Raw genomic sequence first — 25,243 nt, forward strand, 5'->3', positions numbered from 1 at the left:
TGTTATGGAGGACAGATGGGGCTCACATATGCTGTAGCGGACAATACTGTGAGCTGTGACGACTGCTGCCTGCGTCGCACGCTGCTGACAAATAGCACAACTATCTCTTTCTATCTGAATTGACCTTCGTCAATCAAACTCTTCCTACACCTTGATGAAGGCAAGGACTAATATCCGCCCCTAGTCTAATTACTGGCGTAGTACACCGGTCATATAACCAGTCCACTGCGATGCCACGCAATATTCGCTCGCCTGCAATTAACTATTACCCTGTCCGTGTTCACACCACACAATAGGTGTGGCGGCCAACAGAGTGAACAAAGCTTAACCGCGAGTGACTCAATATAGAGAATCACTCCGATTCGCTAACGACAGAGGTGCTCTCTCAGTGAAGTACTGAGGAGAGACTTTGTTCCTCGCTCTTTGTGTACACGTACGAGCGCACTCGCTCTCATTACGTGTTCCCGCTGCAAGAGGGACAATGGAACGACCCCTTTTCCTGGAAAAGTTGCAAGGGTATATCATTCGCTATCTTCCCTCACTCCCCTGGCTCTTTGCATCAGAAATATTCCGCCAATCAGCGTTGCTCTTTTAAATGGGAGAATGACGTTTCGTTTAAGTCGACCAATGCGGAATGATGTAGCATCTCTGTTAGGCATATACTGTCCTCCTGTGAGAACTCCGTAACTACGCAGTCGGTCCCTGAAGAAATGAGTCTTCTGGGTGCTCCCACACAATGTAGCGGAATTTGCTCTTAAGTCAAACACAGGGGTTGTTATCCTTTTGCTCTGGCAAAAGCTGTCCTCTCTCTGGGTAGTGATTTCAGCTGAAGTAGATGTGTGCTGACCCACCCCTCTGAAGAGATGGGCCACCCAGCAGACTGGCTGCCTCCCTAGAACGAAAATTCCTGTGGCCATCATGTTGTGTACGCCAGCCTCGACTTTTTCAACCTCGGTGCGCACTTGGGATTTACTTATTAGATTTGCATGTCGCTTACATGAATTCATACAAAATTGACTCTACCTTATCGAGTTTGGGTTCTAATGAAGCGTCTTGATGTGCAGAATACGATTGTGAGGACGGGACATGTAAGAAATGAAGGTGAGGAGACCATGCCACCTTACACATGACAAAGAGTTTTCCCTTGCGAGAACCATAGTGTTAGGATTTTATACATATAAAATGTTTTCAGGAATTGTGATGCATTCTCCGTTTTGTTTATAAAGGCACACTTCGAATCATCTCAGTTCTTTAAACTTCCCCTCACTATGCATACAATGTAAGGGAAAGATGGTAATCGGTCGATCTGAAATCTGGTAGTTAAATTATCATTGCACAGGTTTTTATGATAGAAAATTGTGTTCTACAGCCGGCCGCGGTGGTCTAGTGGTTCTAGGCGCGCAGTCCGGAACCGCGAGACTGCTACGGTCTCAGGTTCGAATCCTGCCTCGGGTATGGATGTGTGTTATGTCCTTAGGTTACTTAGGTTTAAGCAGTTCTAAGTTCTAGGGGACTGATGACCACAGAAGTTAAGTCCCATAGTGCTCAGAGCCATTTGAACCATTTTTTGTGTTCCACATCTTTTTATGGTAGAACATTATGCAACATTCAATTAATATTTGGGTGGCTTCAGACGGCGTTGTTTTTCGTGGAAGTTAGAAGTAGTAAGTACTGTTTTGGTTCAATAGCAATCTCGTGCCTACGAGAAGTCCATACTATAAGGCAGAAGTACATCCCACCTAAGTGTCAACTATCAGCATTTAGAGGTGTTCGATACTTTAATAAATTGTGGGTGGCTCTTATTATCAAAACTCGTCATTGAAACATTAACAAAAAACAAGATTTAACGTTAAACGGGGGGCTTGGAAGGGGCAAGCACAAATGTGTCCTCTGGGTTAAATCACACTGAAGTCTTGTATCAGCCATTGGCAGTGGAGAGTTATTAGTTGGCAGGCGTCGAGCTGTGGTTGCTTGTGCCTTGGGCTGTTGTACATCCTCTATCGCTGCAAGAGGGCAGTGCCTGATGGACTGACAGCTGTACGTGGCTATAAGACCGGCTGCGTTTGTGTGTTGGGGGCCTCTGGCGAGTATGAGACAGGCGATGCGTTCCCCATTCTGGTTGTAGAGTTACGAGGAGTCGGTACCCCGAAATTTATATGAGGCCAGATTACAGAATCGGATTTTAACTGTTCGATGGTGGGTATCAGAGTAACTCGTTCACAGAAGAGTCAGAACTCTTGTGGATGTTGGAGTCAGACTGTAAAAGCTGCAACTGGCGAGGGATGGAATAATGGCTTCATAAAAGATGTCGTATGCTCATGAGACCAACAATCAGACTGGAATGAAATCCAGTGAAGATCAGAATGGTAACTAGATGAAGTTGAAGTTGACTGAAATCATCACGGAATTCGATCGTCACCAAAGGCTAGTGGAGACCATGTCTCACTACATAGGCCTTAGACGAAGTCCCTACACAAATTCTCTCAATAGGATCATCAGTAAGTCTCTTTCATCACCGAGTGTCTTCAACGGAAAAGTCCTCCAAATGCGGTCATCCAGTCCCACTACTCGACTGAAAAGACTCCATTGTCTAGCTCCCCGTTTTGATGCATGTCCCTCTCTTGCAGTACTAAAGTTCTGAAAATTTATCGTCGGCTCCTATCGTTGGCTAACGTTATGTCAGTGACAGCCAACACACAATTCCTCCCCTGCAGTTCTTCTCCTCTTCGATGCTCGTTCCAGAGAGAAAAATTTCTTGTGGTCATACTTTCATACACGTGTCCAGCAAGCATTTTCACAGTCTTACTTGACAGCTTGACGGCTCGCAATGTATGACAACGGGTCTATTCCATAGATGAGTCTTCAGGTGGCTTTAGTGGTCCACCACCTGCGAGACGGTTAGTTAACACGCAGGCGCAGCTTTAGCGAAAGACATATATTTCTTCTGTATATAACCCGATGGTGACTAGTTCCCGTCTCACAGTCGTAAGCCTTTCGCAGTAAGATCTCTCCAGTGGGAATCAGTGATCTTCTCCACATTCCCACGTAGCCCATCACTTGAGTTCCGAAGAAGGATTTTTACAGACTACCAACAAGCATGTGGCGGACCATTCTGTGTGTAGAGCTAGTGCATCCTAGTCACACGCAGTCTCTTGTACTCTGGAATTTTCCACAGCTTCCCTTCACTAGTAAGTATGGACGGTGGTACGATCATCGGAAACACTGGGCACGGGAGTGTATGCAAGTGCCTTCGACACCTCGAGATGCATGTTCCTAAGAATCTTTATGGTGTAACACTGTGGGTGGCAATATGTGGGCGAGTGTTGTCAAACAAAGAAAGAATGCTGTTTTTTAACTCATATCCTTAATTTCACAGTCTCATTTTCACGTTTAATTTTGTGATGTCTATTTCCGATAAATATTGGATCGTCTCCAGCTTTGAAAATAAAACAAGCAAAAAATTAAGTATCGGCTTTTCACTACTAAAAAAATAGGTAGCAAAGTACTCACATAAATAATGGATTTACCTGTGTAGTTCCGTAAGCAGCCCATCACATTTGCACCGAACTCTAAATTGCTATGAAACTCTTATATCCAGAGTATTGTGATTTACAGTTGTGGACTGTGGTAAGAATTCATAAAGGACGGAAGAGGGGGTAGGAGATTGAGAAAATGGTGTTGGTGGGGACCAGGTGCAGTTAGATAGGGGAAGAAGGCAGGGGACAAGGTGTGGTGCGGACGAGATCAGCATAACAGACTTAGATGCATTAAAAATTGTTTATGTAACTTGTGCACGCTTACGATAAAGATATAAAATGTGGAAATTATATAAAATAACAAACAAACTTATTTATCTCGCGAACGTTTGTTTATGATTAGAGACAAATCCCTACTGTCAAAAGGGTTAAAAAGTAATCCCAACGCTACATTTTGAGAGAAATATTTAACAAAAATTATAGCAGAAGTCATATGCCCAAATAATACCGCAAACACCCCGCGAATAAATAATATGGACTCTCAGTCAACGTGAACAATAAATAAAAACACAGTTACATGCAGAAAATAGCTCTAGTAATGGAAAAATCATTATATGCAATTAATTTAATCGAGAATTTAGAAAGAAATGATGGGTTAATTACTTGAGCAAACTAAAGATAGCCCTCTTGGCATTTATAACTTGCGAATACTACGCTAAAAAACTGCGAATTTCTTCTCGTAAAACACAACTAACGCAGTGGCTAAAGATCCTATAAAGAAGTGTCAAGCACAGTTACAAAGAAAAATGGGGGTTAAGGATTTCCGTTTTCTAATAAAGAGAAAAAGCGATATATAGGCACTAACCCACAAAGACCACACGAGTAAAACTTCACAAAAAGAACAAATCCACGAGGCTTATAGCTGACACGGGAGCGAGTGTTTGTTCTCCAATAAATGCTACTCTATCATAAAGCTCAAAACCGCTATAAAATTTGTTAATAGTGCAGTTTAAAAAGTACGTGTTAATTGCTAGTAAAATTACAGATGCAGTCATACTGGGAGCTTCCGCCTAGTCGGACCAAGACTTGCTGCATGAACTTATTTGCGAGACGTTGAAAATAAGTCAAAACAGATTTATAACGCAAAAAAGATACTTACTGGAAATGAACTGACAATATCTGTAACTGACGTAATGGCACAATTACTTCACATTTAACGGCAAGGTGTACCACCAACCAGAGGGGCTAGCTATAGTAAATTCCCTAGTTTATCTGATGACTTCGATTTTCTTAATCATTGTGAAGTGGCCGAACATTGCTTTAATACCCCGCGAAATTTGCTGTTGCTGTCGCTGCATAGACGACATCATTTTATTCATTAAATGATATGTAAGCGGAATTAATGAGATAGCGAAAATAATTAGATATCAATCCAACGATTTCATTTACAGCTGAGCACGAAAATAACAATTCAATTATTATTTCGATATTTAGAGGTGGGCAAACACCGCTCTGAAGTGTAACGAAAACCTACGTGTACATAGATTTTTATAATCTGTACATCTTGGCATCCGACAGGTTCAAGATAGCATACATCAGATCAATAGTTAACAGGTTACTAAAACTGCCGTTAATCGAGCAAGAGAGAAACTGAGAAATCGCTATTATGAAACAACTGTACTAAGCAACGGGTATTCAGTTATATAGTAACGAAATTACTATAGAAGATTAAAAGTAAACATCAACTTAAAATCAACGGTATTACGGTAACTGGTTAACAGGAATACGAGAAAGTCTGAAGTGTAGGATTTAAGACGTCCTGCTTCGCTTCAGTTAGGCACCACTTGTGAAACATCAATAATCATATATAAACTGAAAAATGAAGCATGTCTAAAGGCTAACGTAGGCCGACAGGGAGAACTTTTGAAGTGTTTTTTAAATAGGGCGCACCAATACACAATAATAAAACTGAACTGGTGACTTGGAAAAGGGTTCATGTCTCAGAAAGCAAATGTTTAAGAAGACACAGAAAACTCTTTTTCTACACAATGGGTTTATGCATAGTGTCAATGTACTAGAGATGATCCCTTTTCGATCCTGATGATGATAAGCAACTAACGTTCCGTTTCCAGCGGAAGGAATGTGTTGTACAAGTTGAAATATTCATATTCACTGTAGACTTAAAAGAGTGTGTTAAGAGCGTATATGTTTATCCATTGCCCAGATTACAACCAAACGCAGAATACAGAAAAGCAGACAATGGTGATTATGCTTCATATTTATCTTGTCCAACCTTTGCTGTCCGCTAGGAGAGACTGTTACAAAATGGTTTCTGCTCTTCAGGTATTTGTCGTAGAATCTTCTTTACATCGTCTAGTTACTTATTTTTTATTGGAACAGGTTCACTATGCGTTTGATATATATACTGATAAGGTCTCTCCACTGACTCAATACAATTCGAACGAGCACGTCTGATGAAGGGACATGACCCTTGTTGTACCATTCGATGCTTACAGATATAAAGGTAAGTTATCTCCAGTACGCGTAATTCGACAACAATTGGACATGACCCCTTTCCCACCTTATCAACTACTTTTCGCGAACACCGTGTAACAAATAAGCTCTCTATTTGATCGACTGATACGCCTGAAACTCGAGTGCGTCGATACTAGCCAGTCATTCTTATTTTTCTCCCTTGGTTCTCGTACATCTTGTTTGTTGTATATTACCCTACTCCTGATTTACTCAGAATTACGAACATCTTCCACCATTTAACACTGGCCAATGTTTTATCGAGGCTGACACATGGTGTGAACCAATCTCAATTTTTCTTAGGACTCGCTCTCATTACCACGTGCAACGTCAGAGCTGCGTCTCTTGTGCCTTATCTTTCCTGAAGCCAAACCGATCTTCAAATTTTTCTCTCACCCCATCTGTATTTTATTGTCCTCGACGCATGAGCCGTTAAGCTGGTGGTGTGAAAATCGTCGCCCTTACTAGACTTGGCATCTTAGGTAATGTGCGGATAATGGGCTGTCTCCAGACTCTTAGGCTCAACGTACCAACTTAAATAGACATTTGACTATCAGTTCCCACAATGGCTTTAGAAGAACCGAAAGAATGTTATCGACGACTTTCATCTTATTTGATCGCAAGTCTTCCAAGGTCCCGTTAAACTTTCACTCCAATCCTGGTTGCCCTATGACTTCCCTTATCGATTCACATCTCCTTTCCGTCCTAGAGACTTTCAATGCACTCTTTCTACCTATCCACTCTCTCCCCTGCGTTTAATAATGGACTCTTACACTTTTAGTATTTACTCTTTTGTTTTGATTGCATTGTCTTTTCTGTTTGCTGACTCGGTTTCCTTTCCGATAGTTTTTCATATTTGCTGTAAATATTTCTCCTATTATTGCATGAATGTCATGCAATTCATCTATCTCATCAATCTCGTATATATATAGGTTACAATATCTCCGGATGTAGTTAACATTTTACAATGCAACAAACGGCACTGATTACGTATTTGTTTATATGTTCAGATGTGCTAACAAAACTAACGTGGTTCCATTTAAAAAAACGTAGGTTTGTGTTAAAAAACATACTTCCGTGCATTTTTGTATGGTTTGTATTAAACAATTACACTAGCCCCTCTCCTCACGTTCGGTCTGTGGAATCGGTTCGTCAGTATTTGATGTGGTTTACGAAATATATCCAGCGGTAACGTTAGGTGACTCACCCTGTGTATATATATATATATATATATATATATATATATATGCGTACTTCACACTACTTAACACGTATTACACCTGTATCTCTAGCGAATTCGACCCTGCAGATTCATGGTCACGTAGCTTAGTGTTTAGGTCATCGTATCTCCTGAACTACATTCCGTGCAATGATAATTTTGTACACACATCCACTGCTATACGTACTTAATGTTTGCGAAACATATTTTGAACAGGGAGAGTGGTAATGAAATAATAAATTAAAACGTCTTGTATGATACGGTAGTTTTTCACGCAACTCAATATTTGACATCGTATCTCCTGCAATGTTTGGCGTTCAATGATAGATGTTTGGAGGTACATTCAGTGACATTTGTGAGTACTGTCTGGAAATTTGTTGCGACTATTGTCACAAGGAATTGACAAATTAAAACGTCTTGCATGATGCGGAGGTTTTTCACGCATGTCAGCGTTTATGAAGTCGCAACATCTGGACTATGTGTTGTACAGTGCTATAACTTTGCTGCTATGTTCATTGATGTATATGATTACTGGCTGCCTAATGTGTTTCCAATAGAGTTAGTAGTAAAGCAGTAATAAATTAGAAATTTGGGCTTCATGTGGAGCCGGCCTGAGTGGCCGAGCGGTTCTAGGCACTTCAGTCTCGAACCGCGTGACCGCTAACGTCGCAGGTTCGAATCCTGCCTCGGGCGTGGATGTGTGTGATGTCCTTAGGTTAGTTATGTTTAAATAGTTCTAAGTCTAGGGGATTGATGACCGCAGATGTTAAGTTCCCATAGTGCTCAGAGCCATTTGAACCATTTGAGCTTGATGCCGCTGTTCTACTGCGTGAACAGCGAACATGTAGTAAGCGCCAAACTGTTTTTCTTTCCTCATTTTATCGGGGCTGTCAGCGACAACAAAATTCGTAATGGTTTGAAATTATCTGTAAAGTTTTTGCAAGTTGCTAAATGCATTCATTTTCAAATACTGGATAAATAAATATGTAGGTTCTCATTATCCTCCCCCCCCGCCAGGAAATTCTTTACAGACGGTAACTAATAGGTGTGCAAAGTTTGGTTGAAATCGGCGTAGTGGCTTACGAGGAGATGTGAAACAAACATACGTACATCTACATCTACTACATGGATACTCTGCAAATCACATTTAAGTGCCTGGTAGAGAGTTCATCGAACCACTTTCACAATTCTCTATTATTCGAATCTCGTTTAGCGCGCGGAAGAATGAACACCTATATCTTTCCGTACGAGCTCTGATTTCCCTTATTTCATCGTGGTGATCGTTCCTCCCTATGTATCTTCGTCCACAAGTATTGGACAGATGTCGTCCAAGAACTAGACGTACTACACAAACAAAAGATGCGACTCCTGAAACCGTTCAGTAGTCATCTCGGCAAAGCACCCGTGGTATTGAAAGGCAGTTCCAAATTGGCTGTTGAAGAGTTGCGCGATGAAGAACTGGATCCACATCATTACATCATTACAGCCCAACACCAACGCCAAAAAGACACCATTCTATGACTACAGTTTTGTTGGATTCTTTCGCACCAAGTGGAATATAACGAATATTTTATAAATAACGTAATATAGACTGAGGATATTTTCAATTTCCACGACAGCCATAATTGGTCGGAACACAGCCCTCATGTCGCCCGTCACAGTGGCTTTCAGGCACAATATGGTGTAAACCTGTGGGTTCAAATCGTTGGAGGATTGGACTTGGGCCCTGACCGATTGCCAAACAAGTCAAATGGGCCCTTGTACCGTACGTTTCTTTACAGTACTTTGCCCGACGCATTAGGAAAGTTTCCACTTGGTGTTCAGTGACATATATGGTTTCGGCATGATGGTACACCGCCACACTTTGGAATGGATGTGCGTAACTATTTGAATGAAGCGTTTCCAGGGAAATGGATTAGTTGTAGATGTCCAACGTTCTGGCCTTCACGTTCCTCGGACCTTAATTCACTAGAATTTTATTTATGGAGATACTTAAAGTAACAAGTGGGCACCAGTCCACCTATGAACGTATACGATGTAATAGCTCGCAAGCATCCCACTTCGACAATAGAGAATGAATGTGTCTTGTGTAGGGTCCAGCAAAGTATGACCCAGAAAGTGGCGAATTGTTTGCAAATAATATGCGCTCGTTTTCAACATCTTCTCTAAAGTGAACATTGCTCTTACGTGTACGTAACGGCTCTGTGACGGTAAGTATGGATGTCAAATATACAAAATGAAGTTATTATGTGTAGCATAATGTGCAATTTACTGTAGCCTACCTATTCTGTATTTTGTACCTCACTGGGTACAGAAGATCTTACTGTATCCACTTTTATTTTCTGTTGGCTCTATTTGTGACAGGGACGAACCAAAGTAGTCGGTTATGTTTGTAAGAAGTTCATGCTATGTTTTAATCTATAAATAAAGGAATTCAACAAATGACGCATTGTTGAGGTGTATAATGGATACAGTTTTTTGGTGTAACAAAAAAAAAATTACCGTTTATGGAGGTCGTTCCTGTTTCAGCTAGAAAGATGGGGTAAAAGTTTGTTGCTTAGCCCTGACCAGCAGCCATTTATATCACCATTCGAACGTAGCCACGTTACAGTTCGTTAAGCAATGTTTGAAGGAAGAACTGGAACTGGTACACAGGCAAATTATTCGAACAGATTAATTTATTTTGCACCATTCAGATTTTATATGGAAATACGTGCAAAAAACATATTTTCTGGGAGGTATTTTAAGTGCACCAGCTCTATACTTCAGACTTGAATGACTCAGTTTAAGGTTTGCACTACGATGGATAAATTGATAAACTCAACAAATTTTTTTACGTAATATTCATTCTTACGTGGATTGACCATGCAGAAACGGTTTATAGTGATTCAAATACATAAAAAATACATTATTACGATAAGATTGAAAACTCGCTTTCAAAAATCTAGTTTCATTCAGACACTTTTTGTGAGTTTTTTTACTTGTGCCACTTCCACGTTTCAAATTACGTGCACAAAAACATGTTTTTCTAGTCCATTCTAAGGATATATCCGACGAACACGCTCCTTCTTTTCCTGATGATGTCCGAGATCCTCTCTATCTTGGTACACCGTTCCTGATTCGCCCGTCCTTTAAATTGAACATCTTCTGATCTCTTAGGTACTCCTGTTTTTACTGGGTTAAGAGTTTCTGCCGCGTATAAGGCTTCAAGGTGCATCCCTATCTGGTAATGTTCCAGTTTTGCATTGATCGAATTTTTCATCTTATTATCTTCCTCAGCGCCAACTCCTAGTCTCTACGGGCCGCGCTCACTTCCTTAAGCGCCAAGCCCGTAGCGTCTACGGGCCAGTGTGTTTCGTTGATTAAAAAGCTGTTCTCACAGCTCTGACTACCAATATACTGTTATTTATGAGTTGCACGGTAGATGGCGTGAATGTGCGTCTGGTTTTCGCAGTATTTCATTCGTTATAAGTCATTGCTTTCGTCTGCAGATGGCGCACGTTATTGGTACTCTGTGCAAGAGAAATGGCGCTGGCCCACCGTGGTTTATCTAATGAAGGAATTTCAAATTTGCTAAATTTTGGAGACATTGTCGATGCTACAGACAGAGAAGATGATTTGGACGACACAGGTGTCAGGTGTCTTTGAAAGCGACAAAATGGTGTCGTAGTCTGTTCTCTTCCATTTGTTCTTACTAGAAGTATCAAATTCATTTTGGCTGCACAGTTCATTTCATTGCGGTTGGAACAACTGGAGGAAAATGAGTGGAGTGTTGAGTGACAACAAGGTGAGCACTGGGTTGAAAGGGAAAGTGTACAAGTCGGTGGTAAGGCCTGCTATGATATGCAGGGCAGAGACATGGCCAATCACAGTAGCCAAGGAAAGCAAGATGGAAGTGGCGAAAATGAGGATTCTGAGGTGGATGTGTGGAATAACAAGGAAGGACAGGATTAGAAATGAATTTGTTAGAGGAGCTGTGAAAGTGGGACCCATGGGGAACAAGATACAAGAGAGCAGAATAAGTGGTACGGACACTTACAGAGAATAGGGGAAGAGTATATCGGAAACAGAGTTGACGATATAAAGATTGAAGGAGCGAGATGGAGAAGAAGACCGAAGATGACGTGGAAGGATAAGATATCTGGGGACCTAAGGGAGAAAGGATGGAAGAAGGAAGAGGCAATGGATAGAGTACTATGGAGGAGAAGGATCCAGAAGAGCAACGCCGACCCTACGTGATGTGAAACGAGGCGACGATAAAGAAGAAGAAGAAGAAGAAGAAGAAGAAGTTCATTTCAGACCAAGAAAATGACAATAGCTAATTTCATTACCGATCCCTCCAATAGCTCTAAATAATCAAAACGGACCTCTACGCTGACTAACACAAAGACATTTCCTGCAACGTTTACCACCCGCAATAAAAAAAAATTTGTCTCCTCTGTATGTATATTTGTTCTTCAAAATCAGGGAAAGAAAGTATGAAAGCATCTCGCAAGGAGACAAGTTATCAGTACGAACAGTGCTGTGTGGCCTTGTGTATGGAACCCTGATTTAAAATATGTATACGAAAATACAGTATAAATCCACGTAGGAAGTGCTATTGTATTTAAATTTGTTATTATGCACTGATTGTTATGTATTTATGAACCAATTTACTCTACCATTATGACCATATCTATTTTTTAATTTTACGGAAACTATGTCGTGTATAATAATACAGGGTGTTTCAAAAATGATTTTACAACTTTAAAAATTAATATAAATTTATTAAAAGAAGATATAGAGCTGGGTTTAGTGTTATTTTGTAGGGAAACACATCAAGATTTTTTTTACCTTAAACCAAAAATGTGTGTGGCTTCAGTTAGATATCCTTCACACAGCCCATCAGAAGTCAGTTTCTTTCCAAACTCGCTGTAGCGTTGTTCAGTAGCGGCGTAAATTTTCGTTCTAAGTTCAGGCAGAGAAGCCAGCACAGGAGGTACAAACACGATGTCCTTGATGAATATTCATAAACTAAAATCGACTGGTGTCAGGTCTGGGGTGGTATGCAATTGGCGTATCACAGCCAGTCTAGTGGCTGGAAAGTGGTCACTGAGAAAATCTCGGACGGCAGCCAGGTACTGGGCTGATGCGCCATCGTGCATGAAGTAAACATTTTCGTCTTGGTCATCCTCATCCATCTGTGGTACCAAAAATTGTTGTAACATATCCAGGTACACTATCCCGCTGATGGCCCTCTCACGGATAAAAAAAGAGCCCGTACACTTTGTTCTTGCTCGATGCACAAAAAACCTTCAGTTTAGGCCTATCACGAACATGTTGCTATGTTTGATTTGGATTTTCACTGCCCGCCGACTTCGATTATTCAAATGAAAACACACAGTTAGCACGCTCAGGTCCAGAGAAGGCAGCCACCTTTATCACAACTGCCACTAGCGCTTCTTACGGTGCGATTCGTCACTATCGAACTACGCGAGACAAAGCGTGATGTAGTTCCCTACAAATTGAGGCAACAATCACCTCTGTAGGTATTATGAATTGATTTATATGGAACTTCAAAGCTGTACATTTTTGAAACACCCTGCAATAATTTGTCCGTGTTTCACCAGACAGGACTTTGTTAATAACTGGCTATTAAAGAAGACGAAATGTGCTTAAAGTAGTGTTAAATTTTGTTTATATGTTTGATATTTTCCAAGACATAAATTTCTTAACCCAGCTAAAATTGTCAGGATTCTGTGAACACAGACAAGTAAGTGTTATAGGTTTTCATAGTCTCTACGCTAAATTCATTTTGTTTTTTCTTGCTCCTATTGCTTCCTTTCCTTTCAGTCCAGTTCCTATCCATTGTCTCAATTATTTCAATCTCGCCACCTACTACATTTACCCTCCTCCGAGTGTCATCCACTTAGGAGCTGTTTACTAATCTTGAATCCAAACTGGAAATGGCCTCTGACCCGTTGTGTGTGGCAGGTGATCAAGATGCTGGTGGCGGTGGTGGTGCTGTTCGTGCTGTGCTGGGGCCCACTGCTGGTGGACAATGTGCTGACAGCCTTCCGTCAGCTGCCATCCTATCGCACTGACAGCCTCAAGCACATGGCCACCGCCTTCCACCTAATGGCCTACTTTAACAGGTCTGCACTGCTTTTATATGAGTATCTTAAGCCCACGACAGAGTAAATGGGTACAATGTCAGCAGCTCAAATGGATAGCTCTCAACCATGCACAACAATGTTCAGGCTTGGTGCACTACAACAGTGTGATACATTATTGCTGACAAGTAGGACCTGCTTCAACTGATCTTGTAAGTGACTGTGTTCAAATGGATGTAGCTTCCATGGATATAATTCTGACGGGGAAGAAACCAAATAGGGGGTTCCTCAAGATTCAATCTTAGGTCCACTACTGTTCTTCATCTATGTGCATGACCTTCCGTCTAGTATAAAACAAGCAGAATTAGTTCTTTTTGCGGATGGCACTAGTAATCATTCTTAGCATTTGTACAGAAAGAGAGGAAATAGTAAACAATATTCTTAATAGTTTCATTGATTGGTTTCCTGCGAATGGTCTCACCCCCAACTTTAAAAAGAAACAACATTCTGCACATCTAGAAGTACAACATGAATGATAAGTGTAACACATGGTGAGAAAATAGTAAATAGGTTGAAAACTTCAAAATACTTAGGGGTTCATTATGACGAGAATTTAATTGGAAGAAGCACAGTTTGGAGCTCCTAAAACAACTCATTTCATCCACATTTGCGCTTAGAACCATTGAAAATCTTGGGGAAGGACAAATCAGTACGTTGGCATATTTTGCGTATTTTCGTTCAATAATTTCATATGGAATAATGTTGTAAGGTAATTCATCTTTAAGACGGAAAGTCTTCATTGCACAAAAACATGCTATAAGAATAACTTGTGGAGCTTACCCACGAGCATCTTGAGGACATCTGTTTAAGAAGTTGTGCATTCTGACTATTGCTGCACAGTATATTTGTTCTTTCATGAAGTTTGTTGTAAATATTCCACTGCAGATCAAAAGTAACAATGAGGTACATAAGTACAATACAAGAAGGAAAAATGACATTCATTTTCCGCACTACAGTTGTCTTCAGTTCAAAAATCTGTGGACATTGCTGCAATTTCTATTCCTGTAATGCGTAAAAGGAGGTGTGTAGGACGTACTAAATCACATCTGTGTTTATTTTTTTTATGAGCAAAATTGATTTGCGATGTGAATGTAAAATGACTCGTTCCACACCATTGCGATCTATCTTGCAAGATGATCTACGGAACATGTTACTAACTAACTAACATTTATTCAGATATGCAAATACATGTATTACGTAGGCTAGTGTAGGAGCTGCAAAAAGGCTATCCTGGTATCAATGACACCAAAAGCAAGAGCAAACAGTTTAAATGCGCCTACGACAAGACCAAACACAACTTTACCATTTTTAGTTTACACATCAGTTGAGAATCAATGTGAATCCGTGTGTACACGTTTGCAGAACATGAACCAAGTTGATAAACCACAATACATGGCCTCGTTATTTGCAGCCTGAATACTGTGCCTGTCGAATATGTATTCCTCTCCTAAATTTCATCAGGGTACCTGACTTTTCTGTTGCAGGTACAACTTACATAATATTTCTTCTGTGTGGTATTCCTTTAGATACAGCATGGTAGTCTGGCAGGAAGCGAAAGACTTTCCGAGGGACCGATCGTAGAGCCTCCCCGTTTCGTTTGACAAACAGGTTTTGGGCTTTATATGTGGCTGACGAAGTCTCTAAGCCGGATGCAGTCGCCCACCCTGTTCCAGAGGAAGCTTCTCGGCCAGCAAGATCTGGGCATTCACAGAGAGTGGATTTGGTGGTAGTTGGGAACTCCAACGTTAGGCGCGTAATGGCGCTCCTTAAGTATATGTCTACCAAGGAGGGGAAGGAAAGCAGGTGCACTCCGTGTGCATACTGAGAGGAGTCATTCCGGATGTGGAATGGGTGCTTCCTGATGCCATACACAGTACAGGTGGTGGCTCATGTCGGTACCAACGGCGTATGTCGCTTTGGATCGGAGGAGATTCTTTGTGTTATCGGGCGACTATCGGAAATGGTAAAGACTGCCAGTCTTGCTAGATTAAGGTGGAGCTCACCATCTGTAGCATCTGCAGTACCGACTATGGTCCTTAGATGCAGAGCCAAGTGGAGGGTCTGAATCAGAGGCACAGGTGGTTCTGTGACCGTGTAGGCTGCAGATTCCTTGACTTGCGCAATCGGGCGGTGGGTTTGCGGGTTCCGCATAATAGGTCTGGAGTCGACTACACACAGGAAGCGGTTACACGGGTAGCGGGGGCTGTGTGGAAGGGACTGGGCGGTTTATTTTTTAGGTTAGAGAGGTCTCAGGAAACCACAAAAATAGCATGCGTCTAAAAGGGGCGGGTAAAACACGTAAGGTAGTTGTAGCAAAAATCGGTATTGTAGTTGTAAATTATGTATTGAGAAAGAACCAGAGCTCCAAGTCCTAGAAAGCGCTGAAGCTGAAATAGTTATAGGTATGGAAAGCTGGCTAAAGCCGTGAGTCATGCAGTACCCTGTGGCATTCCGATGGAAGGAGGAGGTGCAGTCACGGCATAGGGATGATTTTCCTGGTTTGTATGTGGTTCCCTTACTGTACATAATAAAAAACTAAACGCGGAAGGATTCAAATATATTTTACAGCACTATGTACTGTGCATGTAACAGCAACTCTTCGTAGGTGACGCTGTATGGGCTTGACAGTTCACCCTATATAAAGCAACATCAGTGAGGCAATGATTTGTGTGCAATAACATTGATGAAATGGACTGGGCTTTCCGAAGCTCTAACCTGAACCCAATGGAGCTCCGTTGGAATGAGTTAGAATGTCAACTTCAGACCTCCTCTGGTTTCGTCTCTTGAGGAACGCTGAGCTACCATTTCTCCAGGGATATTCAGATGTCCCACTGCAGGTGTCCCTAGCAAGGTTCGAGTCGTCATAAGGACGAAGGGTAGACGCACCCCTCACTAATGTCAAATGATGGGTGATTTTGATCAGTTAGTGTACATTTCTCCAAAGTAATAGGTGTGGTCTTTTATGTGGTTGACTGTCATTTGGCTCGGTGATCTTATTTGACACTAGCTGCAGTGGGTGCAGCACGGGACGAGTGACTGGTGTGTTCGCGTGTTGCAGCTGCATCAACCCGATCGTGTACGGCTTCATGTCGAAGAACTTCCGGGAGAGCTTCTACAAGGCGCTGTGCCGCTGCTGCTACCGCGGCAGCGCCGGCCTGCGGCTGCGGCCATCCTCGCTGTCCCACACTCGCAGCACCTCAGTCCGCTACACCACCGACCCCAGGTACGTGCCGACACACATTATCTCCACTCTAGAGGCCCTCTAGGCACTTCCGACGGTGCAATACACTACATGCTAAACGAAGTCAGTGATAAGACTTACTGATGGCAATGCTCCAATAGGAGTCTACTTTTTTTTGAACTGTTAAGAACTGAGTTCCAACCAAAGTAGTTGCTGACAGGTGTGAAAATTACCTGTCATCTGAATAAGTCATGACTGCAAAATACTAACACAAATTCCTTACTGAAGAATGGGAAAACTAGTAGAAGCAGAAACTTCCTGGCAGCTTAAAACTGTGTGCCGGACCGAGACTCGAACTCGGGACATTTGCCATTCGCGGGCATGGTCTCTACCAACTGAGCTACCCAAGCACGACTCACGCCCCGTCCTCACAGTTTTGCTTCTGACAGAAGTTTCATATCAGCGCACACTCCGCTGCAGAGTGAAAATCTCATTCTGGAAACATCCCCCAGGCTATAGCTAAGCCATGTCTCCGCAATATCCTTTCTTTCAGGAGTGCTAGTTCTGTAAGGTTCGCAGGAGAGCTTCTGTAAAGTTTGGAAGGTAGGAGCCGAGGTACTGGCAGAAGTAAAGCTGTGGGGACGGGGCGTGAGTCGTGCTTGGGTAGCTCAGTTGGTAGAGCCCTTGCCCGCAAAAGGCAAAGCTCCCGAGTTCGAGTCTCGGTCCGGCACACAGTTTTAATCTGCCAGGATGTTTCGTATCAGCGCACACTCCGCTGCACAGTAAAAATCTCATTCTAGTAGAAGCAGACCTCAAGGAAGATCAGTTTGGATTCTAGAGAAATATAACACACGAGGCAATACTCACCCTATGACTTGTCTTAGAAGACACATTAAAGAAAGACCAATCGGAATTTATAGCATTTGTAGGCCTAGAGAAAGCTTTTGACGATGTTGGCTGGAATACTCTCTTTGAAATTCTGAAGGTAGTGGGGGTAAAATACAGGGAGCGAAAGACTACAGGTACTTACAACTTCCACAGAAACAAGAGGGCACTTTTAAAAGTCGATGTACATGAAAGGGAAGTAGTGGTTGGGAAAGAAAGGAGACAGAGTTGTAGCCAATCCATGATGGCATTAAGTCTGTACGCTGAGCAAGCAATAAAGGAAGTGGAAGAAAAATTTTACATGGGAATTAAAGTTGAGTGAGAAGAAATAAGAACTTTGCGGTTTGCTGATGACAATGTGTTTCTCTCAGAGATCGCAAAGGACTTGGAAGAGCAGTTTATCAGAATGGACTGTACCTTTAAAGGAGGGTTTAAGATGAAATCAACGAAAACAAAACAAGGATAATGGAATGCAGTAGAAGTAAATGAGGTCATACTGAGGAAATTAGATTAGGAAACGAGACATATAAAATAGTAGATGAGTTTTACCGTATGGGCAACAAAAGAAGTGATGATGGTCCAAGTATGGAGGACATAAAATGTAGATTGGCAATCGCAAGAAAAACATTTCTGAAAGAGAGCAAAGTCTTTTATGAAGGTATTTGTCTGGAGTGTAGCCATGTACGCAAGTGAAAAGTGGACGATAAACAGTTTATATAAAAAAAGTAGAGGCTTTCGAAATGTGGTGCTACAGACGAATGTTGGAGATTAAATGGGTAGATTACGTAACTAACGACGAGTTACTGAACAGAACTGGCGAGCCAAGAAATTTGTGGCACAACTTCAGCAAAAGAAGGAATCGGTTCATATGACACATTCTAAGACATCAAGGGATCACCAATTTAATACTGTAGGGAAGCGTGGAGGGACGGAAGTAAAATTCGTAGAGGGAGATGAAGATATGAGTACAGTAAGCTCATTCAGAAGGACGTGGTTGCAGCAGTTATTCGGAGATATTAGGAAATGAAAAGACTCGCATAGGTGAGCATGGGGAGGTGCATCAAACCAGTCTTCAGATTGAAGACGACAAGCCTCGTTATATACTGATTCTACACATTTAAATGCCACGTGAAAATCGTTAACAGAATAAGCCACATTACGTCATTTCAAGTTTGCAAAAATTTCCCTTTCATGATTTGAACTCCCCAACACAGTCATGTAATTGTGGTCCGACCACTTATGAAAGATCTACCCTATGAATTTACAAGTTCACAAATTTAGATGGATAGCGTGATATTAGACCTTAGGAACAGATCCTGAAGTGGGAGATGTGCAGAATAATTAATGTGACAGGTGGGTATGTGACAAACACAATCTCTCATTTAAGCATCCTAATTTATTTCGTTAAACACTGATTATCATGTTCATGAGGAATAGGCGGGGAGACAGTAGATAAATTGCATGTGCATGAACTTTCTAATTATGGATGACTATGGATAGCAGTGTTAGTCTCTACATGACAAAATTTCACCCACATAACTCAAATCCCAATGTGAGACTCAAATTTAACCGTACAAATTCCAGCCTAAGAACACAGTTACTGGAATCTTGTTGAGTGATTGAATATATCCTATATCAGATACATGAACGCTGAACCTGAGACTGGCAATCGTATGAAATTTCATGTGTGTGGAACGCGATGAACCAGCTCGCCTTTGCGGCTTTCAATGCTCACTGTGAATTAATCAGGCAAAAAATACGTCCTATTGCTGAAAAACGTCCGTGCCAGCTCTGCGCTCTGATGTCACACTGTAATAAACCAATCCCAAATCTTTGCTCCTACAGAGTAAGCCTCATATCAGAGAGCCTCTGGAACTAGGAAATACTGCTCGTGGGACTAGCCCTAATTATTTTGTACATCTCGTGTTTTAGGAAGTGGCCGCTGGCTATCTACAGGGCCTGTCTGCAAAACATGACAAAACAGCCTTCACCTGCAGCCTATGGCACTTCTCCATACTCTGGCGACCATAATCAGCTGCACGAGGTTGTTAACCAAACAATGCTTAGCGGTCCCCGGGGATGCCGTGGCAAACCCTGTTCCACTAAGTTAATGTCTGTCGATCCGATCACCATACAAAGTTCCGTTCTCCGTAACATTTTCGGTTGGCCCGTCTCACCTCCAAAACGTTAGGTCTTCCCTCACACGCAGAAGCTCTCAAAAATATGCGAGTCCTTCAGTATGATAAATAAATTACATAGGGAACTGCAATACCAATCATTATGGTACAAGATTTTTATTAAAGGTTTTTCTATTGCAGTCCCCACCGTTCACATTCTGTAAATTACTTAATCGATACCAAAATTAATAAGAAAGGCATGCAAATTGGCCGTCTACATTTCAAATGAATTATTTAAAATCTTCAGTAATCATTTCTCCAGCAGAGAGTACCTCTGTCAGTGGTCTCACTTGGGATGTATTAGCTCGCATGAGCACTCCTTACTCAACATACTGACGCATCCAGAGAGCTATTACCCAGCTTTTTTAGAAATATGCTTTAGCTCCTGTGAGATCGGCGCATCTTGACAGAGTGAGGATGTGAGCTGGTCCATCTGCAAAATGCTCAGGAGGCAGCAGCAGCTTACGCAGTCGAATGAGAGATAAAGAAACCATCAAGAACGTTGTTGACCCGTTCCGCTGAGGTTTACCGAACAGATTTTGTACAGAAGAACCAGTGGAAATTTCCACAGACTGTTGAATTGGTTTTTATTTGGCCAGTCGCAGTCTTCAGTTGAAAGATATTCAGCCTCGACAAAATAAAAGGATAAGAGTACCATGATTCTCCAATTACAGACGAAAATTTCACACCAGCAACCCGTTTTATCTCTTGTCCTTATTCCTCACCATTCCTCACCTTATTCCTCTCAATCGTTCACACATTGTAGCAGGTATTCATGGTGAGGAATACGTACAAGAAATAAAACAGGTTGCTGATGAGTAACACAGGAAAAATAAAATCAACAGACTATGGTTCCCTACGAGATGATTAACCTTTCCCCAGCTATGATTTACATAAAACACACAGCAGAAGATCAATCTATTAGACTGACTGCATGTAAATAAAGTATTCCAGATAAAAATTACACGAAAGTTGTTGAGACAGGACTGTTTCAGCTTTCTTGTGTAAAAGCTAGGAAAGTTTGCAGGACCTGTTGAACGTCATTAGCGTTCAGCTGAGAGCGGAATATTTATTGACATCAAACCTAAGAAATATGAAACAATTAAAGAGGAGCAGAAATGAGATTGGTGGTGAACTCAGATTCCAAATTGTAGACTAAGTTGTAGATGAAGTAAAATAATGCGTGACGGACGAGGCAAGCGGATGTTAGAACTAGTACGGTCACGAGGTGCCACAAGTCAGTTGTTCACAGTCACTTCCGAGCAAGACGTAACCTGCCTCGAAACCCTTGAGCTTCGTGGAAAGCTGCCTTGCAGACTTAGTTTCTCGACGAGATTCTTCAAATTATTTGTTTGAACAATATTTATATCACATTTCCACATTTATTTCGTTCATTGTTGTATTAATCCCTTTATCTGAAAGTAAAATTCTAGAGGTTTAAACTTCTGGGCATTTAAGAATCGAATAACGCTTCTGAGCTGACAGTTAGTTGTATTACGTTGTTTACTTTAAGGAATCACACATCATCATCATCACTTACAGCGAGTAGCCTAAATTCCTGTTCCGTGTCCAAAGGTTACTGTTGATCCTTGATCTCAGTTTTGGCCTGCCAGAGCAGCTTCTCCGTCTCGGACTGTGTCCCAGCAGTTGTTTCGCCATAATTTCTTCTGACATTCTGCTCGCATTCTCTTTCCACTTGTTTATCTTTTTTAGTCACCAGTCTTTATCTGACAGGTTTGATACTGCCCGCCATGAATTCTTCTCCGGCGCCAACCTCTTCCTCACAGACTATCTCTTCCACCCAACTTCCTCAATTACTTGTTGAATTTGTTCCTATCTCTGTTTCCTTCTACAGTTTTCCGCTCTACAGTTCCCTCTACTACCATGAAAGTTATTCCCTGATGTCTCAAAATATATCTGTGCATTCACGCTGTCCCTTCGCCTTCTCAGTTAAATTCCGTATGTTCCTTTCCTCGCCGATTTTGCGGAGAACTTTCTCATTCCTTACCATACCAAATCAAAATGTTCAAATGTGTGTGAAATCTTATGGGACTTAACTGCTAAGGTCATCAGTCCCTAAGCTTACACACTACTTAACCTAAATTATCCTAAGGACAAACACAAACATCCATGCCCGAGGGAGGACTCGAACCTCCGCCGGGACCAGCCGCACAGTCCATGAGTGCAGCGCCTTAGACCATTTGGCTAATCCTGCGCGGCTTTACCATATCAGTCTACCTGAATTTAAATATTCATCTGTACCACCACATCTCAAAATGTTCGATTCTCTTCTGTTCCGCTTTTTCCGCCATCCATGCGGCTGTGCTGCAGATGTACGTTCTATAAGGCCTACGTTTTAATACCAGCAGAGTTATCTTGTGCAAGAATGCCCTCTTAGCCTGTACTAGTCTGCTTTTTGTGTCCTCCTTGCTTCGTCCATCATACACAGTATGCTTCCAAGGTAGCAGAATTCCTTATCTTTTGTTGGTTTACTCTCAATCCAAATCCTGTACTCATTAGCCTGTTCATTCCATTCAACAGGTCCTGTAATTGTTCTTCACTTTCATTGAGGACAGCGTTATCGTCAGCAAATCTTATCAAGAATGTCCTTTCACCCTGAATCTTAATCGTAGTCTCGAATCTTTCTTTCATATCTATCTTAGTTCCTTCGTTGTACAGATTGAACGGTTGCAGCAAAAGAGTGCATCCCTATCTTACACCCTTTCCAATGCGATTTCTTCGTTCTTGGACTTCCAGTCTCATTATTCCCTCATGTTTATTATAGATGTAGTGTAGTATCCGATTTTCCATCTTGTTTGTAACTATTTTTCTCAATATTTCGAACATCTCGTATCATGTTACATTTTCGAATGCTTATCCCAAGTCGACAAATCCTATAAACGTGTCTTGAATTTTCTTCAGTCCTGCTTCCATTATCAAGCGCAAGTCAGGACCGCCTCTCCGGAGGCTTTACTTTTCCTAAGGCAAACCAATCGTCATCTAATAGATAAACATATTTTTCTTTTCCAGTCTTCTGTACATTATTCTTGTCAGCAACTTGGATGCATGAGCTGTTAAGACGATTGTGCGATAACTCTCATACTTAACATATCCTGTTATCTTCGGAACTGTGTGGATGATATTTATACGGAAGTCTGATGGTATGTGCCAGTCTCGTACATACTACACATCAATGTGAACAGTCGTTTAATTGCTGCATCTCCAAACGACTTCAGAAATTCTGAGGAAAATTTATCTATTCCTTCTGTCTTATTTGATCTCAAATCTTCCAAAACTCTTTAAACTCTGATACTACCACTGGATCCCCTACAAGTTCATCTCCCACATCATCAGACAAGTCCATCTCATCACAGAGGTCTTTACTGTACTCTTGCCTTTTACCCGCTCTCTCCTCTGCGTTTAATAGTGATACTCACTGTTCTGTTGCACTCTGTACGGTATCACCCTTGCTTTCACATTCACCGTCTGTTGTTTTGTCTTCTCTCTACGCTGAGTCAGTCCTTTGGACGATCATTTCTCTTTCGATGTCTTCACATTTTTGCTGCAGCCATTTTGCCTTAGCAGGCCTACACTTCGTGTTAATTTTATACCTAACTGATACGCATTCCTGTTATCTTGTCATTCCCTGAATATTTTTTGCACTTCCTTCTTTCGTCGATCAGTTGAAGTACCTCTTCTCTTAGCCAAGGTTACTTCGCAGTTTTCTTCTTTTTACCTATGTTTGTATTTCCAAAACCTACTATTGCCCTTTTATAGATGTCTATTACCCTTATTACCCTTCAACTGACCTGCTTCCTGCGGCATTCCCTGACGCAGTATCCACATCCTTAGCGAACTTCAATTGCGTCTCATTATTCCTCAGTACTTCAGTATCCCAGTACTTCAGCATCCCACATCATTCCACTCTGATTCTCCTGAATGATCTTTTTAAACGTCAATCTCCTCTTCATCATTGCTGAACTGTGATCTGAGTCCATACCTACTCCTCAGTACGCTTTAAAATCCAATATCTGAATCCGGAATCTCTGTCTGCTCGTGATATAATCCAAATGGAATCTTGCATTGCCTCCGGGTCTTTTCCAAGTATACCTCTTCCTCTTGAGATTCTTGGACAGAGTATTCGCCATACCATCTGAAATCTATTACAGAACTCAATGAGATATTTTGCTCTCTCAGTGACCCAGTGACCGAAGCCCATATTCCATCATAACATTTTCTTTTATTCTTTCCCTTACAAACGTGTTCCATTCCACCATGATTATTAGAATGTCGTCTCCCTTCCCATACTGAACTACACGTTCGATGACACCACATACCTTCTCCATCTCTTCATCTTCTGCTTGCGACGTGGCATGTTCATGTGAAATATTGTTGTCGATGTTGGTTTGCTGACGATTCTGGTAAGAGCATCCCTATCACTGTTCACATTAAATCACTCTCTCTCCTACGTCCCTGTTTATAAAAAATCCTACTCCCTTTGTATCGTTTTCTGCTGTTCTTGGGACTACACTATAGTCGTTCGACCAGAAATCCTTGTCTTCTTTCCATTTGACTTCACTAACCACTACGACATCTAGACTGAGCCTCAGCATTTCCTTTTTCATATATTCTAGCTTCCCTACAACGTTCAAACTTTTGACATTCAACGCCCCAACTCGTAGAATGTTACTCAATCTTTTTCTCACCGTCATCTACCCCCTTGGCTGTCTCCTCCCTGAGATCAGAATTGGGATTTAGTCCGGAATGTTTTTCCAATGGAGAGAACATCATTTCACATTCTCAGTTATAACCTCTTCATCCTCATGCTGTTGTGCCGATTCATCCTACTTTTAGGGGTACTTTCCCATCCTAAGTACAACAGAGTACCCTAAACCTCTGTCTACCCCTCCGTTCTCACTGACAAGGCCGTTGGCAGAACGAGGGGACATAAGTCTTCGGCCGCCATTACTGATGACTTTTATTTATAATTTAAGCACTGGTTCGGTAAGAACCGGGACTCTTCAGAGGCGTTACCCCTAGACCACGATTGCAAGTCGTTAGTTTTATAAATTTTTGTTTGTTTGTCGTTTCTATTTGCAGTGCCATAGATGTACTGAAAATGATGAAGCTTGGTGTCTACATCTTTACTGTGCTTGTAACTTGTTTCCCTATATAGTTAAAATTGTTAATTGGTTCAATTATTCTGTGATTGATAACAATTTTCGATCTGATTGTCCCTATTCCTTTAAATACCATCAGATTTCTTTCATTAATTAAGGTTTCTGTATTGTATACTTGGCCCAGCAGTTGCAGCTTATATATGGCATTATTGTAATATATTTTCATCCTTAAATACAATGGATTTATCGTCTGCAAAAGGTAGGAGTTTATAGTTTCATATTGTGATATCTCTAACCAAGGATGTAATTCTTGTTCCTGTCTTAAGATATAGTGAATGTATGCTTTAAATATCATTGGTGATAAACGGCACCCATGTCTGACACCGTGATTCAGGCGTATCTAATAAGAGAATCTTGAATCTGTTTTAATCATTACTTTACTGTCTCTGCACAAATCTTTCAGAAACTTTATGATGTGTTTAGGATAACTTCATTTCTCTA

The 25,243-nt window shown here is 41.4% G+C and overlaps 1 protein-coding gene across 1 annotated transcript in view; it reads left to right on the forward strand.

Moving 5' to 3' along the window:
- Positions 1-25,243, forward strand: part of LOC126092090 (somatostatin receptor type 4-like) — a 389,704-nt gene that overhangs the window by 357,847 nt on the left and 6,614 nt on the right. The window contains exons 5-6 of the mRNA XM_049907513.1: positions 13,201-13,361; positions 16,438-16,602. Of these exons, the coding sequence (XP_049763470.1) occupies positions 13,201-13,361; positions 16,438-16,602 (326 nt within the window). The remainder of the gene's footprint in view (positions 1-13,200; positions 13,362-16,437; positions 16,603-25,243) is intronic.

This window comes from Schistocerca cancellata, chromosome 7 (assembly GCF_023864275.1).
Source record: "Schistocerca cancellata isolate TAMUIC-IGC-003103 chromosome 7, iqSchCanc2.1, whole genome shotgun sequence".
NCBI classification, from domain to species: domain Eukaryota; kingdom Metazoa; phylum Arthropoda; class Insecta; order Orthoptera; family Acrididae; genus Schistocerca; species Schistocerca cancellata.